This window comes from Pseudomyrmex gracilis, unplaced genomic scaffold (genome assembly GCF_002006095.1).
Source record: "Pseudomyrmex gracilis isolate BER0280 unplaced genomic scaffold, ASM200609v1 scaffold_945, whole genome shotgun sequence".
Taxonomy (NCBI): domain Eukaryota; kingdom Metazoa; phylum Arthropoda; class Insecta; order Hymenoptera; family Formicidae; genus Pseudomyrmex; species Pseudomyrmex gracilis.
Genome location: NW_018021529.1, coordinates 1 through 18,955, shown reverse-complemented (window position 1 = coordinate 18,955; position 18,955 = coordinate 1). Strand labels below are relative to the sequence as shown.

Here is an 18,955-nt window from a genome sequence, read left to right as displayed (position 1 = left end):
GTGCGTTCGTGCGCGCGCGCGAGAGAGAGAGAGAGAGAGAGAGAGAGAGAGAGAGAGAGAGAGAGAGAGAGAGAGGGAGAGAATCACGGCGGACATGCATGCATGCAGATAACGACAACGATGTAACGATGAAGACAAACGTGTGTCGTCGACGTATCGTTACAACGACCGCACAGGAGAAAGAATCAGAGATAGCGGCTACTGATAATACTTGCCTATGCTAAATCCGTAGGGCACGTGGTTGCTAGGTGGATCCACGCGGACCGTGCACTGCTCCAGTATGATAACTCCAAGCGGCTCTGACCACTGCTCTCGTGATTTGAAATAGAACAAAAGATTTCCTCGCAGTCTGCACCATCGTTCGAGACTTACTGTACAACAGAAGCAAAAGGAGCAGCGGCTTAGGTACTGCCGTTCGCACGCCAGATGTTTTTGACGGCGAAGTTTTCAAGAAACAATGACAAACCGCAAAAAAGAAGACGAGAAAAAAGAGACAATGATATGAGCTATTTGATCTCCAATCCGTAAATTAGCAATAATCCGATTGTCAACATTTACCAGTCGCAATAAACAGTCAAAAATGAAGAAAATACGCAAAAATTTTGTGCACTTCGTGTGTGAAAATAAAAGAGTATTTCTGTATAAACGCACAAAGAATCAATAAAGCACACTTCTAGAATATAGAAACTGTTTTTTTTTTATTTTAACAATAAAATCTAGGCTACACAATTGAATCACACACAAAACATAGGCTTGTCACTTTATTTCTTTTTCTTACTAAAGTATGAACATATATATCTATCTTCTTCTAAGTAAAAAATATAAGCAACGCAAAGACTTCGTGCTTTCTACGTCTACTAATTTTTGTAACGACCAACGTTGCTACTGTCAAATCAAATTTGACGTTTAGATATCAAAAAGCTTTAAAGTAGTTGTTCCCAAACGCGAGTTTCTTAGGAATGTTTCTTAAAATTTTAACTATGTATTACTATAAGTCTCATCTATATCTAGTTTAAGTTGTAAGGCATTCCATCGCAAAACTAGATAGATATTCGCTTTCAAAGTTTCAACTTTTAACACGTAATTCCTATAGCAAGACTCCGTTGAATTGACATGTTTATATTTCCGAAAATTTTATTAGGATATGTTTAAAAATCGAATATATGATGCAAAATATCCGTAAAAATGTAATAAAAAAAAGAATAGTTTATCATCTAGTTTGTAAATTAGAGCAATGTAAAAAAAGTTCGAAAGTAAAAGCAATGTAAGTAAAGTTCGGAATTTAGCTGAATTTGCAAAGGATGGAAGTTATAAGTAATGGGATGCTGCGGAGACTTGGCAACATCGTACGCACATATAGTGTATACATATATAAGTAATAGTAAGTATACGATTTTAATCTCACTTACGAATGCTTATGAATGACTCTAACCTTATCCTAGCTGTTTATTTGATGATAAACGTTGCCGCATTGTCACTTTCTTTCGTCACAATATAGTATTAGTTTGAATTAATAAAATGTACATACACGTATATGTGTAATGAGCGAGCGAAAAGTGTACAAATCAAAAGTTTCGTCATTCACTAAGAAACATCTCCAATGTTTATGAAGCGTTTCGAGTATTCCAGTAGCGCAACTTTCTTATATGAGTACGGAAACAACTACTTTAATACACATTAATGCAGAAAAGTGCGTGACAAAATTTATTTTTATTGTGTGAATTGAGTATTAAATATCTATTAATACAAACTTGATATCATCATCATCATTAATTCCTGTCGTTTCCTGATAGAACATAGAATTTCCGAAATCGTTGGACAAAATAGTCCAACGATTCGTAGAAGTTCCATTAATCATTAGATCTCGGATGTACAGGTAATTAGCCTAATAGCATCCAAAGTGGAATGTAAATGGACCTACAGTTACAAAGTGTAAATGGATTATCTACAAATTTTAGATGGCTTCCGAACCACCGGAAGTGAGCATTCGAGCTGAAAATACTCAATTAATTAAAAAGGACTGGCCCGGACAAAAACCTGTTGAGAACTGATTCGAACTCGGGACCTCTATGTTCGCACCCCTGCACTCAGGCCGTGAGATAGTGGGCCGATCATCTACAATCTTGATATACATATAGTATTTTAATTAGCAAAATAATGCGTCTGAACTTGAAAGCATGTCCTTTCAAAAGTGAACAAGTTCTCTTATAAGACAGTGTCCTTATCAGTTAAGGTGTGTTAATTTTGGGCGTTCACGCGCTGTAAGCGTCAGTCTATCTTTGTTATACATTTAAAGAACAACAAAGACGGACTGATGCTTAAAATGCGTAAACGTCCAAAGCAAATGCACTCTTAATATTACGTCAGGGCATAGTCTTCGCATTTAAAATCAATATATAATCAATGCAATTTTGAAACATATTTGCAAACACATACTATATTTTGAATTAGATTCTCACATGCCGTAAACATTTGTGTATTATTTCTTATATCATTAAATTGCATGTACATACATACAACTGAAAAAGAAATAATTACAAGTTTTCTGACCGTGAAAGCATATACAACGTGTATCTCATGGCGCAAACACTCGCAATTTTAATTGTTCTACAGTTCATCATTTGCAAGAGAACTTCGCGAACCTACAAATTTTGATAAAAATTTGCACACATGTAAGAAGGTCGATAGATAAATATTGACATTGTCCGTTGCTGCTCAAAAACGGTTTTAAGAGTTGAAATCACTCCTTATATGTAAAGCGGCTTTTCATTTTTCTCAATTTATCTCGAGTAAATATGTATAAAAATGGAGCACCTTCGGAGATCAATGACGTTAACATATGTTGTCAAGGACACCTTCCTGAATAACAATCTGCAACTTTTAGCCGTCGCTCGTTGTTCGTTAAAAAATTATAAACAAAAGAAATATCATAAATGAACTCTTATTTTCCGACACCGTGTATGTTTTGTTCGTGTTGTAAGCGTGTAGGCAGGAGGGCTGCGCCCCCCTGCAGGGGGAGGGGCAAAGCCCCTCCTCCCTGCTGCCCCTGCACGAAAAAATGAAGGCATATAACATCAATATGCACGGTTACTCTCAACATACAGTAAATCACAAAGAAAATTTTGTAGATCCTCATACTAATTGTCACACGCAAAACATCGAAAGAATTTGGCGAGATATGCGAAGTAATATTCCACGTTTCGGGACATCGGTAGAACATTAATTGAATTCTCCACTTGACACTTAATTAAATTCTTCATTTTTTAGTGAGGGAGGAGCAGAGAGGAGAGGCGAAGCCCCTCCCCCTGCGGGGGGGTGCAGCCCTCCCCTGCCTACACGCTTACAACACAAACAAAATGTACACGGTGTCGGAAAATAACAGTTTATTGCCGCAACTTCTTTTGTTTATAATTTTTTAACGAACAACGAGCGACGGCTAAAAGTTGCAGATTGTTGTTCAGGAAGGTGTTCTTGACAACATATGTTAAGGACAATGACCTCCGAGGGTGCTCCGGTTTTATACATATTTACCGAATTTTCGGGTTCGCAAGCTTCTCTTGTTAGAGAAAATTTCTATTAGAGAACAATTACATGCGTAGTACATGCGAGGCATTCTGTTTTGCATGCAATAACCCTCGATTTGTCGGAAGTATTTTTTTGTGTATAACATTGCTTGCTGGATAACGCCGATTTCGCGTTTTTATTAATTTCTTTTTAATAATAAAAATAAATAAACTACAAATACGTCGACTACTTTTATAATATAGACTTATCTCAGACTACCCAGATGGCACGCTAGTTCAGAAAAAGTTCGCAAAGAAGTCAATGAAGACAGTTACTTATGAACTTCTTCAAAAAAATCATATCAGCTCATTTTCCTTCGTGTAAAGTGATTAAAAAAGCTGAACTGCTTCGGAACTCTGGTAATTCGTGTAGTCACATGACTATTGATCTTAGACATAAACGTTTTATATAAACGCTTTGTTTTTAAAATGTATTAAATCAAAATGTATTATAAATGTAATATAAACAAAGAACACTTTGTGTGTACATTTTTACTATAAAATTATTATTATATAATAACAATAATACATATACATATGTATCTTGATGTATTATTTGCTGTATATTTACTAAGATTGATTATAATAATCAGTATATGTTAACAAAAAATTTGTTTGCGTTGTACAAATGTACTTTAAATTATTTAATAATAATAAGAGAAATATTCTTATATATCTATTGTTGCACTGCAATATTTTTAATAAAATGATTTAAGTATATTGCACTGCAATATTTTTAATAAAATGATTTAAGTAAATAATAAATGAAATGTATAAAATAGCTTGAGAATAAGTAGATAAAAATAATTATACTTTAGTAAGAAACAAGTAATTTCGTGGACTGAGTGCAACGGCTGTGAATATGGAGGTCTCGAGTTCAAATCCTACTATCACTTTAGGATTCTTTTCTGGTTCGGTACCTTTCATCGAGTTAATCAGTTGATCGGTAAACTGAATCAGTCCTCCACAGATTAATATGAGTGAAATCTTGAATTACTTCCTCTCCAACAAGGCGATGTGCCATTTTTTTTTTTTTTTTTTTTTTTATAATATCACCGTAATATTCTGGACATAAAATAAATTTATTTTGAATACATCTTACACACACACACACACACACTAAGTGCTGAACTTTTTGTGAATTTTTATATGAACTCTTTTTTATTGACATTTCCTGTTGTCCTTGGGGAACAAAAATGAATTGTTCGTTTACTATTTCTGAAAAATTAAAGGAACTCATTGTTCTTGTAACTGAGCTCAATGCAAATTTTTTAAGAATTCTTGGTGCCATTTAGATACTTATAATATAAACTAATCTCAGTAAATTAAGAAGTAAACTCTTAGTGTAATACGTCGCATGCAAAAATATATTGCTATTAGAAAACAAACAAGCCCCAATAAAAACGAATATTCTTAAAAGATGCGTGTCTACACACGCATCAAAATCAACAAAAAAAAAATAAAACTACAAAAACTTTAATATTCACTGTTTTCATTCGCAGATTATCTTTTCTGTTCAATTTTCAAGTTTTGTTAAATGTGAATTGATCTTATTAAAGCGTGTCGAATCGCTTTGCAAGTATCTGCTTTTTATTTGAGAGTGTCAGAGAAACATGTATTAGTAAAAATTAATCGGGTCGTTAAAAAGAGTGTTAAGAGTGTTGTGTAGAAATCATAAGATATGCGTGAGACGGAATTCAATAAAAATACGTGTATATCTATGTACAGTGGATACAAAAAGTATTGGCACACTGACAGTTTTAAAAATATCTTTATATAGTGAATTATATATATCTTTATATAGTGGAGCGATATATTAATACAAAATATGTCCAGTAATGTCTTATGATATACGGAAGCAGTGTATTTTTCAAAACCTCTCACTATTGTAATTGAAGCAAGTTAAAAACTAAAACAAAAATTTTATATTCAAAAAAATAGCATACTTTCGTTTTATACAGAAAATACACAATTCTCTTGAAGTTTTTAATATAAAACAAATTTTCAAAATTTTGCACTCTGTAGTAAATTATCTCGCGACACATCGATATGCAGTCAAGCATTCATAATTTTTTCGATAAATTCTAAATTTTCAACTCTATTATAAGACATATAACTCCAAACCGTTATGTGCATTATTATTAAATGTGAGTGTGCCCAGAGGCGGATTTAGGTATGGTCTTTATGGGCTGCAGCCTGGGGCCTCGTTCAATCAAAGGGCCCCTTCGTGATTAAAAATAAACGGCAAGATCAACCGTTTTTTTGCCATAAAAATAATTCCAAGTGCTAGCACAGGTAAACAGTGTTAGCCCAAGGCCCCCAAAGTTAACGGTCCGCCTCTGAGTGTGCCAATACTTTTTGAAGCTACTGTATACATTGAGTCATTAAGCATGAAACTTGACAAAAACACACACATAGGGCTAGACAAAATATATCATTAATGTATTTAAAATACAAAATATTGTCAATTTTAGTATTTGAATTACAAAATACAAAATACTTCGAAAATATCAAAATACGACCTGAAAATATTAAAATACGATTTGAAAGTATTTTGTAATTCAAATACTAAGATTGACAGTTTTTCGTATTTTGTATCTCAATACATTAATGATATATTTTGCCCAGCTACGCGCGCACACGCACACACGCACACGCACACGCACACGCACACACGCACACACGCACACGCACACACGCACACGCACACACGCACACACAAAATGTATGTATACAGAGTGTTTTAGACCATCTGTACACTCTATTTAAAAACGACGGAAGTAGTTATTTTGAAAAATATTTTGGACAAAAGTTGTTGGGGATTAAGTAATGCATTACATGGGTGACGTCATAAAGGTCAAGATCGACTTGAAGTTTTTAAATGGAAATATATATTTCATTGCATATTCTTGTAACTGACGTCAAGGCGGTTTTGAAACATTGGTTACAAACTCTTTTTAGTTAAGATCTTCCGAGTTATGAAACTTCAAAATTTCAGTACCACCAGCGTAGTATTACTCAAGATGTACTACGTGGAGATCGCACGGTCGGATTTACATCTCTTCGGGGACTCACATTAATCAAGCACCCCGAAGAGAAGTAATGCCGACCTCCACGTGGTACATCTTGAATAATGTTAACGCCGGTAGTACTGACATTTTGAAGTTTCATAACTCACAAAAAGATCTTAACTAAACAGAGTATGTAACCAATGTTTCAAAAACGCCTTGACGTCAGCTACAAGAATATGCAATAAAATACATGAGTTCCCATTTAAAAAATTCAAGTCAATCTTGACATGACCTTTATGACGCTACCCATGTAATGCATTACTTAATTTCTAACAATTTTTGTCCAAAATATTTTTCAAAATAATCACTTCCGTTGTTTTTAAACAGTGTACAGGTGGTCTAAAACACCCTGTATATGTCAAATTTCATACTTAATGACCTAATAGTATACAGCACAAAAATAGTATAGTGTTGTTTATTCAAATAAAAAGTACCTTTGCTCGCGCCAGCTGTAACGCAATTGAGGTTTCGTAGACTCTTATGTGATCTTCCTCTCTGATTTTTGTTCTCAAGTTTTTTACATGTACCTGGAAATTGCACGAGGTACTGATAGCTGCCAATAATAATATTCCAACAAAGTAACAAAAAAAAAAAAAAAAAAAAACGAGTGTAACCTAATTTTTATTTTGTATGCGATAATATCGTAGCAATCGATTTATGGCTGATTGTATAATTAAAACTGAAAAAGAGCTATTGGATTTTCTAATTGAATATTTTATATATATGGTGTTTTGATAATTTTTTGTAATAATCCTATCTTATTTTCAAATATTGTTAATTATATCGATTAATGTAATAATAAAAAAGCATCGCGACTTTCGATTTTATTGATTTTAAATCAGTATCGAAGTTTACACTATTATGATACGGCAATTTACTTGGCAATCAAAAATTATTCGATTAAATATCCTTGATATTTTATTCGATTATTATCAGGTAAGTAAGTAAAAATATTTGATGTTTTTCTAAATGGCAGAGTTAGATCTTTTATAGATCTTTTTTTCTGATGACATTTAATGTGTGACAAAATAAATTTTTGTTTCGTGCAAAGCCATACTGCGATACAAAAAAACAAAGAAACTGGCATGAGTTATCTTCGCCGTTGTTGCAAGATATTAACGACTCGGTATGATTTATGGAAATTAATTAAAAGGGATTGATTCTACTTCGTGCAATGCATTCTGTCAATACCTATTAAATGTTACACATGTACTACATCCCATTACAAATGATGTATATACGTCTGTACATTACAATAAACTCTAATCTGTGTAAATTAGAAAGATTTTTGATAATAAGTAAAAATATCTTATTTTTTTGTTAAAGAATAATTTTGTATATAAGAACAAAAAGCTTGAATCAATGCAGCCTTTCTTAGTCATAACACATTCAGTAATCTGAATGATATAATAGGCTCTATATTAAACACCAAACAAGGAATTTGTCCATTATGTAAATTTATTATCAAGCTTCATGTATACAATATAAGGGACAATCATGCATCAATTTAATGTATATATTAGAAAACAATGCATATGCTATTTTGTGATATATAATATAAATAAATATCTTGTATTTATATATAGTGGTAATATCAAGAACTTACTTTCAGTTCTGCGAAAGAAACCTTCTTGCCGTTCTCTGACATATAGAATGCCTTCTTTCTCAAATTTCTGTGAAGGCTGTGTAGCCAGTGTTAATAATTCTTGCTTATTGAATCTCATTTTATACATCATAGATAATCAAGCCAACACATACTTGCATGTCTTATTTATCTTTTATATACTGCAAATAAAATATACAAAACTATATTGCTATATCCTCATATTTCTCATGTCATGATTCTTGTGTATTTATATGTTTGATTCCTTATATTTACAAAATTTATATTGATTTGTTAAGTGTGTTGCTGACTTATAATTAACAAGAGAAAAATCGTCATGATTGATTAATTAGAACACAATTAATTGCAACTAATCAGAAGAGTTTTATATCAATTGGTGAAAGAAAATAATGTTAAAGAAAAAGATATACACAGCGAGACGTACCATTTTTATAGATGACTTAATATCCACATTTTCTTTTGCTGTAAACTTACATTGCGACACACTAAAAGATTAAGATACGTTAAGAGATAAATGCGGCGGTGACATAATGATATATTTGTACTTACCCAACGCTATGTCAAATGCTATATTTAGCAGCAACAAAAATCCATAAACTTCCTCGTCTTCCTGCGAAAGACAAAGTCTACCCTCTAATCTTCCTCCGAGTTCTCTATCAAAAAGGTGTGTTTCTCAACGCTGTTCTCCCGAAATTATTTATCTTCTCTCGTTTCATTATCGAAATAGATCAAGTTTAAATCAACACAATGTGTGACACGAAAAACTACACGTGTGACATGAAAAACTGGTCGATGTAATCGAAAATCCGCGCGATACTGATGTCACGTTGATTTGCGGAAATGTAACACATCACGAATACAAATCGCTAGTACATAACGCGGAAAGACAAACATACCAATCGTCAATGTATCAAAAAATGGACATTATGTATATATAGTTACTCCTAAAGATGGCGTGATAAACGATTGCTCGCGATTGGGTCACATTTTTCCTGGTTTTTTCTCTATAAACCGAAAACCGGAGAGAAAGAGCCAGTTTTATCAACTCTGAGTAAGTAATTGGTCTATCGTTTCAATCGATTGGTCAATTCGGATAATAGGTCTATACGATTGGTCAATTCCGTTGAGACAATTGATCGATTTATGTTACAGCGGTTGGTGAAACTGACCTACTATAACCAACTGCTGAAATTGACTAGAATAAAAGACCCAGATCCAGATATTTGTATCACTGCAGTGATGCGTCTGCCGTTGATAATTCTAACCTAAATTAGCTTCGCGAATAATTTCTTTCTTGTAATCGCTAAATTAATAAACGTGTTGAGTGTAAAAAACATTTAGACATAGTCATCTCAAGCGATATGTCTACTAAACTTTTTCGCTGTCTTACCAACAAACTTCTGATTCTGAAAGTTCAACATGTCCGACACGCTCACCGGGTTCGGGGAAAACCTCCGGGCATCGCCAAAAGTTTGAAGGAACGTCTTGCAGAACTCAGTCAGGGAGATTCGACGGTAGACTTCAAGATAGACATCGGCTTCCCGGTGGAAAAAATCACAAGACGAAATGTACCGAGCAGCTGGATAAAGAAGATCTCGGCAAATAAACATAGTTCTGAATTGGAAAGATTTTCTCGTACTAAGACGCTGATGGTTGATTTGCAGAAAGCGAGGAAGGACTGGCTGTTAGCAGACGGACCTTTTCACATTCATAGAATAGCGGAGCATTACAGTATTTACAAGGATCTTTATGGAGATGCCTATTTTATGCCAACAATTCCATTAAATATTAGTTACAATTTAGAGAATGACAAACTAATAAATGTTTACAATGGCAATGTCATCAAACCAAATGAAGCTTCCAAGGCACCCCAAGTGACTTACAATGTGAAGGATGAATCTTTATGGACTCTGCTGATGACTACACCAGATTGCAATCTCACAAGCAGCTGCAATGAATATTGTCACTGGTTCATTGGCAACATTCCTGGCAATTGTCTCAATGAAGGAGAAGAACTGGTAGATTATTTGAGGCCGATAGCACCATATGGTATTGGATATTGCAGATACATATTTGTGTTATATAAACAAGAATGTCCTATCGATTTTTCGGGGTATAAAAGAACAAAGCCTTGTTTGACTTTAGAAGAGCGCAACTGGAAAACATTAGATTTTTACAAAAAACATCAAGACCAATTGACACCGGCTGGTTTGGCGTTCTTTCAGTCCGACTGGGACTCTTCGCTCAAAGATTTCTACTATAGCACATTAAATATGAAAGTACCAGTATTTCGATATGATTTTCCAAAACCGTATGTCAAGAAACAAGCATGGTTTCCCTTAAAAAAAGCATTTAATAAGTATTTGGATAGATATCGCGATCCCAAGCAAATCAACAAAGAGTTCTTGTTGAAAAAGTTAAAAAAAACTCATCCTTTTAATGGACCAGAACCATCACTCAAGTATCCTATGGCTCATCGCTTACCTTGGGATATGCCTTCCTGGTTAAAGTTCGAAACTATAAAGGAGAGATTGAGATACGGTCGCATCAATGATATTGAGGAATATTAGGTAGAGACAAATTGGTAAATCATAATCAACTCTTTGTGTAATAAATGAAACTTTGTTTGGTTTTACATTTTTTTTATTACGATCGATTTGGAATGTAACAAGCTACTCTGATTTTAGTTGCGTTTCAATAATCTGTTTGCTGCGGTGTTTGATATCTGCTCGCGTCGGCACAGTGATGTCAATCGTCTCATGTTCAACCAACAGTTCTAATAAAATACGATTTGTATAAAAAATAGCGTTTCGGAAAAAATAAATAGCGTTAAGGAAAAGAGATTGTTTTAGATAAATATTTATAAAGAAAAAAGAAAGTTTGTGTATGTATGTATATATATACACAGAAAAAATGGAGTTGCTTCAATTAAAGTCGACGTCACGAGCTGCCAACAAAAATATATAGTTCTTTCAGTTGCATATGCGAGTAATCAACAGCATATATTTCAATTAAACTGATGCTGTAGACTCAACATCTTTTTTTTCCGTGTGTATATATATCTTTTTTTATATACATCTTTTTTTCCGTGTGTGTATATATGTATATATATACATATACATATATATGTATATTATAGTAATTGGCTTATATAGTAATTGCCGTCTCACCGCTTGTAGGCAAGTAGAAGGGGTTGTTCTAAGGTTATTTTAAGATGAAATATCCTATATCACTTTGGAAGATTCGCAATAATTGACGAAATATTAATTAATAAAGATCCGCTAATCAGCGTGCATCCAGCGTAAGGACAGCCCAGTCTGTCGCGCCGTAGCGACGGAATGAGAGGAACTAATAGAATAACATGCATACATAGACAGCATATAGGGTTGCGTTCGGGCAGCGCGCTATCCGCGCTATTGTATTCCGTCGCTACGGCGCGACAGACTGGGCTGTCCTTACGCTGGATGCAAGCTGATTAGCAGATCTTTATTAATTCATATCTCGTTAATTATTGCGAATCTTCCAAAGTGGTATAGGACTTTTCGTCTTAGAATAACTCCTTTTTGCCTACGAGCGGTGAGACGGCAATTATGGGACACCCTGTATATATATATGTATATGTCGCAGGGAGATAATAAAAATAGGGATTTGATCAAATCCCTAAGGTATATGATCAATTCACGGAAGATGATAAAATAACAACTCCGTGAGGTGATTTCCCTGAAGAAAGTAAGTGATTTGATCAAATCCCTTAACTGTTTTAGTGAAAAGATGAAATAAACAAGTCAGGACTAGAAACGCTCTTCAAATAGCTACTACAACATTTACCGAAACAGTTCCACAGATTAACCTAAGTCTGCGTGAGATTGCAGGAAAATTATCCGTATTTAGAGGTCAAGGATTTAAGAAGTGTTCCTGTGAACAATCCAAATTACAATGTAAATAAAAAAGATGTGCCTGTAAAAAAAGTAACGTACTTTGTAACTCGAGAAGCCACAAATCAACAACGTGTTTTAATAAAAATGAATAAACATTATTATTTATTAATTACATTTACGAAAAATGTTTACAATTTCACTAAAAATATTTTTTTTGTGTTTAAAAATATCTGCTTAAGTACCTATTTCTTTTGTTAATTAGTTTCGAATAAATAATTTGTGTTTCAATGACTATTGTTGTATTAACTATTCTACATTTAATAATGCATGGTTTACTAAATAAATACTATTAATATCTAAAAAATAAATACTTTTAATATCTAAACAATATTATTTCACCTTTTTACTAAAACAGTTAAGGGATTTGATCAAATCACTTACTTTCTTCAGGGAAATCACCTCACGGAGTTGTTATTTTACCATCTTCCGTGAATTGATCATATACCTTAGGGATTTGATCAAATCCCTATTTTTATCATCTCCCTGCGACATATACAAATGTGCCTCATTGTTTTACCTATCAGTTTCTCTTCATCAGTTCCGAATATCAATTTGGAGGTATAATGCGACATATAAGTTTGATAAAAATTTCGCGCTTTGTTTTCCTTCTCCTGCTCCAATTCAAAATTACTCATGTTGAAGAGGATACCTATTTTCCGACTGATTTTCGACAACAGCAGCAAAACTGCAAAATCAATTATCATCACGTCAATTAATATCTATATATTGTATTTTGATAAATAACTTATTTATGTGTGCAATTTTCATTCTATTAATATTGTAATTTAAATTTTATTTAACCATCGCTCTCTTCCCCGATCTCTGACAATACGTCGTTTTCTTTCGTATCTTTATCATCGGCCGTTGTACTTAGTTGTACTTCCTTTAACATATTCTTATTGGCATCTTTAACTGGCTTTTTTGTCGCAGCTGTGCCGTGTTTGAGGCAGAGCAACATCGTGCTCATGCTCAGTAAGGCTGCTCTGATGCCTGTGAACCATTTGCCAAGAGCTTTTTTTTGCTCATTCAGATCAATCTCTTTTTTCTTCTCAATCTTCAGTTGTTCCAGTATGTCACGCTCATTTGCTTTATATCTAATAATAACACAAAAAATTATATATAATATATGTATATATATGTATATATTTATATATACTATATGTTTATTTATATATACTATTTATATATACTATATATACTACATATACGTATATAACAAAATAGTAAAAATTAATAAAAATATAAATATACAAGTTAATAAAATAAAAAAAATGACTAAAGCACAAGTGTGTGTTATATCTTTGTCAGAAATAAAATATTTCTGCTTATTAGTACTTCATCGCTCGTTAATATTTTATTTTGTGTAACAATTACTGTTCTGCGATTTTTATGGAATAGATAAGACTCTCCAAAACTTGTAGAGCATGATTCTTTTTACTGAACAGCAGGTCGCGATTCTTTAAATTAGTGTCTAATCGTGCCAATAAAGCTGTTTTGTGCGCAGATTGAGTTTCAAATCTATAATTACAAAAGACATCTCATACTGGATATAACTTACAATTAGGATTAACTACACATATTTTTTACAGGTTTTAGTATTTAGTATTTGTTTTTACAGTTTTTAGTATTTATGTGAATAAGATTGCGAATTGCGTACATAAATTAGAGTGAAATACCTGGAAAACAAATCATGATAGGGACGCACAAGAAGAATTTCTTTTACTTTGTTGCAAACTTTTTTCAGACCTGCTAGTTGATTTTCCAGTATCTTGTCGGCAGACCACGCTTCGTTGTGATCTTTTTTTTTTAAAACATGATTGCTCTGAAAAAGATTTTATTACGGATTGATTAAGCATTTTCTCACAATATTGAAAAGTAATTACTAAGTGGATGATACTCTCCCGATAGGAAAATATCTTTGAAATTGTTTGACACAATCTTGCATGAAAATTGTGATTTGTAATTATATAGATATATTTTGAGAAATTGATGTAAAAATAGTGATTTTTTATTAAAATATTCGTAACTGTTCGCAATAATAATTTTCAAGTACTATTTTGGCAAAACTAACGATATGGCGAATCATCTTAGCTGTATATTTGCAAAATTAAATTTAGAAAAGAATTGTTCAATAATTGAAAAAAAAATTTCAGCTGTGTGATGTTTAAAACGGGTAGAAATATAATTGAAGCACATGAAGAAATCAAATTAATTCATGTACTATAAGCATTCATATGCTATAGAAAACCATAATGACTTCTAAATTATATCGTAAAAATATTGCACATTAATGCAGCAAAAAAATTAAATAAAAAAATAATTTTTATGAGATGCATGTAAACTGAAGCTTTCGATAATGTTTGTCGAGTATTTTAAAATAAGTAGTTAACATTTTCTGATCACATCTTAACCAAAGTTCCAAATATTGTGAAAAGTGAGATTCTCCATCACTATTTCTAATTAACAAAAATTAAATTGATTTATTAATTAGAATATAAATATTTTATCTGAAAATGTTGCAAATAGTGCAAAATGATTTTGCTGCATTACATTGTTACAAATATTGGTTTGTATAATTTTATGCATCAAAATTGAAATATTATAAAATATTTATACTTTAAATTGAACTTTTCTAATTTTTGACAAATATTATTTACAAAATTTTATTCTGACAAAACTGTTGCGTTATGGCGAATCATCTTATTGCAATCATTGCGAAATTTTTTTCAATTTATGATGCCATTTTTGTACAATATTTTCACAATTTGTCTATTAGAGATCTTTATTGCACAATCTCAGGTTTTTTACAATGTTTTTATTTATAATCACTCACTTCGTTGCGCACCAATGATTGCGCGTAAGCCCATAAATCTTCCACTTCACAGCGTACGGCACTCAACATTTGTTCTCTGATTTTCATGTTACGCAAAACCACTTGTGTCATTCGTTTGTATTTTTGTTTTATATTGTCTAGATCCTCTGCCGCCAATTGACCCATAACTGTCACTTTCAACATTTGTTTGCATTGCGCAGTTTGGTCTTCTTTTATAATGTCCGCTAAGTTGCCAAAAAATAACGCATCCTATATGAAGATTTTAAGATAATATAAAATTAATACATTTTTATCAGAATCAGCTAGCTACTTTTGTAAGATGTAAATTATTAGATTTCACTTAGATATATGGTACTTTAGTAACAACAGCAATCGGAAAGTTGTTTACCTTCTTTAAGATATTCAACATCGAAAGATACGTGGAATGTATTGTTTTTGCCGAGTTATGTTTTGTGATGGATTGTTGCAATCGTGCTACTAAACGTTGCTGCTCGCAATATAATTGCTCTTCGCTTTGTTTCTCAAACTCTCTCGAAAGAACGACGTGTTCTATCTTTATTATTCATTTGTATGAGTAAATCTTTACTTTTATTTATTTACATTTAACATATATGCGCGCGCGCGCGTGTGTGTGTGTGTGTGTGTGTGTATTACAAAGTATATTATGACTTAAATATTTTATATATTATACATAGATATACATATATATATAAAATTTAATACAATATATGAAGATCAATTTCTACCTGTAAATCAATACCTTGTTTCAATTTTCTCTTTTTCTCGCAATATAATTTATCCAACAATCGACGTTTTATATCGCAGTTTTCATACACCGTTGCGCAAATTTCCTGCAAAACAAGATATTTTTATTATAATGCCTTCAAAAACGTGTTAAAAAGTCATGATTTGTGTGAAAGATAGAATATTATTATAGTTAGCACATCTTCTTACGGATGGTTTCAGGTAACTAAAAGCCAAATAAAATTCTCTATAATCGCTCAACGCTCTAAGTATGTCTCGTTTATTTTCATTTTTCAAATCATCGATGACTTCGCGATATTTTTTAACATCCACTTCTAGAGACGTGACTTTCTTTGATATTAATGACTTTAATTTTGTAGCTTGCGACAACTGCAGCTTCTTATCATGCGCTACATTGAAAGAGATTAAAGATTTTATTTTCTAGCCATTTCTAAAAAGAATTATATATATATTATAAAACATTAATACATCGTATTTATCTAATTTTTAAAACAATATCGATATTTAAAATAAATCTATCTTAATGATATATAAAATATGATGCTAAGAATAATTTTATTGTAAAATAAACTAATTTTTAATTAGAGAAATAAACCACATGTAACACATTTAGGAAGTCTCAATTTCATGTCTAACCATGCAATTTCAGAATTCCGCGATACCAATTTATTTTATTCCTGATAAGTAGCGTTTCCACTTGTATCTCTTTGAGAGCTTTTATCCGACTTCTTTCCATGGCGCTCTTTAATCTTTGATAAATTAGCAGCATTGAATATAAAATGTTACATTATATTGAACATGAGAAAAATGTTATTTATTCGATTAAATTATTGTTTTTCATTTGAAAACGTTATTATGGCAACGAGAAACATCATTATGGTAACAAGTAAATTAAATCATTGCTCTTCATTTCAAACCATTTATTATATAGACATAGTAACTATGTTATAGCTGTTTGAATATTTCTGTTTTATTTGACTAGGCAAAAAAGTTTTTATATTCATACTTGTAGTTTTTGCTTTTATTTATGAAAGGAACACGAGTATTTCATTCTGATGTTAAATAAATAGTAAATGCTTGTGAAAAAATATTTATTAAGAGAGTGTTTTTATATCAAAAAGGATTTATTTTTATTAAAATCGTTGTATATCTGGAAAAAGAGAATTAATATAAACAAAACATATGATGTTCCGTAGTTTATGTTTAACATAAAACGTTTTCTATGACCTATCTATTTGTGATTATTCGTTGGTTCGATAAATCGCGACTGTAACTATACTCATCATTTGATAAGATCATTATAACTTTTCATATGCATGTCTATCGTTTGGAACAAGCGATTGGTAGTTCATGCGAGTGTTCTCGTTCTTATAGATCTTATTCATGCATGTCCGCTACCCGTAATAAATATTGAGTGTCTCCGTTATATAATAAAATGACACGATGACAAAACATGTCTTCGGTGTAACTTCTCGATAAGCTGCTTTCACATTCACACTTCCTTGTAAGACCGACAAGGAGGTGGTGGCGCACTCCAAATACCATTTTCTCTGCACGATGGCTTCTTTATCGGTTCTAAAGGTGTCACGTAGCCAGGCGAACACGTTACCTGTTCAATGAATCTCAAAATTACGTAAAAGCATTTTATAAAATTCATATAAAATTATTTTTTACACAGCTTAATTTTACTTATGACAGCGCACTAAATGTTGAGTTCACCTGTATATTGTCTCCTGGTTTATACCAAAACTTGAGTGGTGCAATTCGGCCATGTGGAGGATCGCCCGGATAGGGACATCTCACCTTGCCTAAAACGTGCATTAGTTTATTATTTCAAAGTTATCAGTTTTTGTGTGTATACTCAAAAGGTTACTAGCAGTAAACAATAAATAAAAATTGAAATTGAGTTTCAAAGATATTTACATAAAGGTGGACGGTGAGACCAAATACCATCCTCAGTGCAGATAATGGTGGCCTCTCCTATCAACTGATGACCTGGCAGACAAGAGAATCTTACGAGCGCACCAACTTTGTACATTCGGCCGCTATAATGCTTTTTGGAATATCTCGTTTGTTCAACGATACGCCCACTTCGTGGTGTTTCTGGTACAGGACAAGTGATCTCTGCAAATATATCGATGAAATATGTACAGTAGTAAGTTTTTATTGAAATCGATTGTTACTAAATGATCATGTCTCTCTCCCTCTCCTTCTCCTTCTCCCTCTCCCTCTCTTTCTCCCTCTCTCCCTCTCCTTCTCCCTCTTCCTCTCTCTCTCTCTCTCCCTCTCCCTCTCCCTCTCTCTCTCTCTCTCTCTCTCTCTCTCTCTCTTTCTTTCTTTTACTATTACCTAGACAAGTTGGCATAGATCCATTCCATCTGCCGTTTCCGTCGCATTTCATGCTGTACGACCCCGAAAGCTTATGTCCCCACATGCACGAGAAGATGGCTTGTCCGCCGTAAGTTTTATTGTTATCATATTCGATCAGTGCATTATCCGGAGGATCCAATTCCGGACACTTGATCTTTTCGCAACGTGGCACACGCGCCGACCATTTTCCTGCAAGATACACATATTTGGTAGTTATTTGTATCTGATAGTTCATTCGTCGAAAATAAAATTTTGATCTCCTACCATTGTACTGGCACGTAATACCAAACGCACCCTCCAATTTGTATCCTTCTGGACACATAAAAACAGCGCTATGTCCCATTCGATTGCCCTCTATGCGGCTGATCAAAAGCGGATCAGCAATGTTCAATGCAGAACATTGAACATCTGCGAATTAAAAGACATTGTTTGTTTTTCGAAATTGAAGTCACTATATGTATAAAAAATATATGTATACATATATATACAGGGTGTCTCATAACGAACGAATCAGCCGAAGTGTGTAGGTAGATCGGGTCAATCCGAACAGAAAAGTTATTTACCATTTTGCAAAATGTGCAATAGTTATTAAAATATGAATTAATAAATGTGAGCCAATGAGCGCGCGGGGGGCAATGATCGGACTCTAGGGGTACCCCTCGCTCGCCGCTGTTCGCGGCGTACCGCCTAATATCGCCCGATCGCAAGAAGTTGAGTCGCGCCGCGCTAGTTTGTTTCTCCGCCTCTCATTGCTATGACATTGCATGAAAGAAGCCATTTTTCTTTACAGC

At 33.1% G+C, this 18,955-nt stretch overlaps 4 protein-coding genes across 18 annotated transcripts in view; 1 reads left to right on the top strand and 3 right to left on the bottom strand.

Moving 5' to 3' along the window:
* The window catches only part of LOC109861711 (type II inositol 3,4-bisphosphate 4-phosphatase), a 28,098-nt gene extending 18,915 nt beyond the window's left edge, over positions 1 to 9,183 (bottom strand). For 4 of the 11 annotated variants that reach the window (XM_020441472.1, XM_020441476.1, XM_020441475.1 and 1 more), the window contains exons 1-5: positions 8,808 to 9,183; positions 8,683 to 8,743; positions 8,241 to 8,419; positions 7,069 to 7,161; positions 216 to 371 (exon numbers count right to left, since the gene is read on the bottom strand). In XM_020441472.1, the coding sequence (XP_020297061.1) occupies positions 216 to 371; positions 7,069 to 7,161; positions 8,241 to 8,370 (379 nt within the window). In that variant the 5' untranslated portion in view covers positions 8,371 to 8,419; positions 8,683 to 8,743; positions 8,808 to 9,183. Of the gene's footprint in view, positions 1 to 215; positions 372 to 4,483; positions 4,629 to 7,068; positions 7,181 to 8,240; positions 8,420 to 8,682; positions 8,744 to 8,807 lie in introns of those variants that run through there. The other 7 variants (XM_020441478.1, XM_020441480.1, XM_020441482.1 and 4 more) reach the window with 7 other exon arrangements.
* A 279-nt stretch (positions 9,184 to 9,462) lies between these two features.
* LOC109861707 (39S ribosomal protein L38, mitochondrial) lies at positions 9,463 to 11,322 on the top strand. Of its 3 annotated transcripts, XM_020441469.1 has the most exons (3): positions 9,463 to 10,307; positions 10,404 to 10,828; positions 10,946 to 11,322. In XM_020441469.1, the coding sequence occupies exons 1-2, from the start codon at positions 9,620 to 9,622 to the stop codon at positions 10,826 to 10,828; spliced, it is 1,113 nt and encodes a 370-aa protein (XP_020297058.1). In that variant the 5' UTR covers positions 9,463 to 9,619; the 3' UTR covers positions 10,946 to 11,322. The 3 variants fall into 3 exon arrangements, with proteins under 3 accessions (XP_020297058.1, XP_020297057.1, XP_020297056.1); XM_020441468.1 differs by having other exon boundaries at positions 9,464 to 10,842; XM_020441467.1 differs by having other exon boundaries at positions 9,465 to 10,828.
* Positions 10,849 to 16,776, bottom strand: LOC109861706. 3 transcript variants are annotated; one of them, XM_020441464.1, is made up of 10 exons: positions 16,431 to 16,776; positions 15,984 to 16,183; positions 15,776 to 15,880; positions 15,418 to 15,582; positions 15,030 to 15,278; positions 13,873 to 14,018; positions 13,571 to 13,714; positions 12,998 to 13,290; positions 12,714 to 12,881; positions 10,849 to 11,034 (listed from the first exon to the last, which is right to left on the bottom strand). In XM_020441464.1, exons 1-10 carry the CDS (start codon positions 16,561 to 16,563, stop codon positions 10,931 to 10,933), a joined length of 1,707 nt encoding a protein of 568 aa, XP_020297053.1. In that variant the 5' UTR covers positions 16,564 to 16,776; the 3' UTR covers positions 10,849 to 10,930. The 3 variants fall into 3 exon arrangements, with proteins under 3 accessions (XP_020297053.1, XP_020297055.1, XP_020297054.1); XM_020441465.1 differs by lacking the exon at positions 10,849 to 11,034 and adding an exon at positions 11,836 to 12,173; XM_020441466.1 differs by lacking the exon at positions 13,571 to 13,714.
* A 143-nt stretch (positions 16,777 to 16,919) lies between these two features.
* On the bottom strand, positions 16,920 to 18,664 carry LOC109861708 (locomotion-related protein Hikaru genki-like). The gene is made up of 6 exons (XM_020441470.1): positions 18,643 to 18,664; positions 18,429 to 18,572; positions 18,144 to 18,353; positions 17,718 to 17,918; positions 17,514 to 17,602; positions 16,920 to 17,403 (listed from the first exon to the last, which is right to left on the bottom strand). The coding sequence occupies exons 1-6, from the start codon at positions 18,662 to 18,664 to the stop codon at positions 17,287 to 17,289; spliced, it is 783 nt and encodes a 260-aa protein (XP_020297059.1). The 3' UTR covers positions 16,920 to 17,286.
* Positions 18,665 to 18,955: the final 291 nt, after the last annotated feature.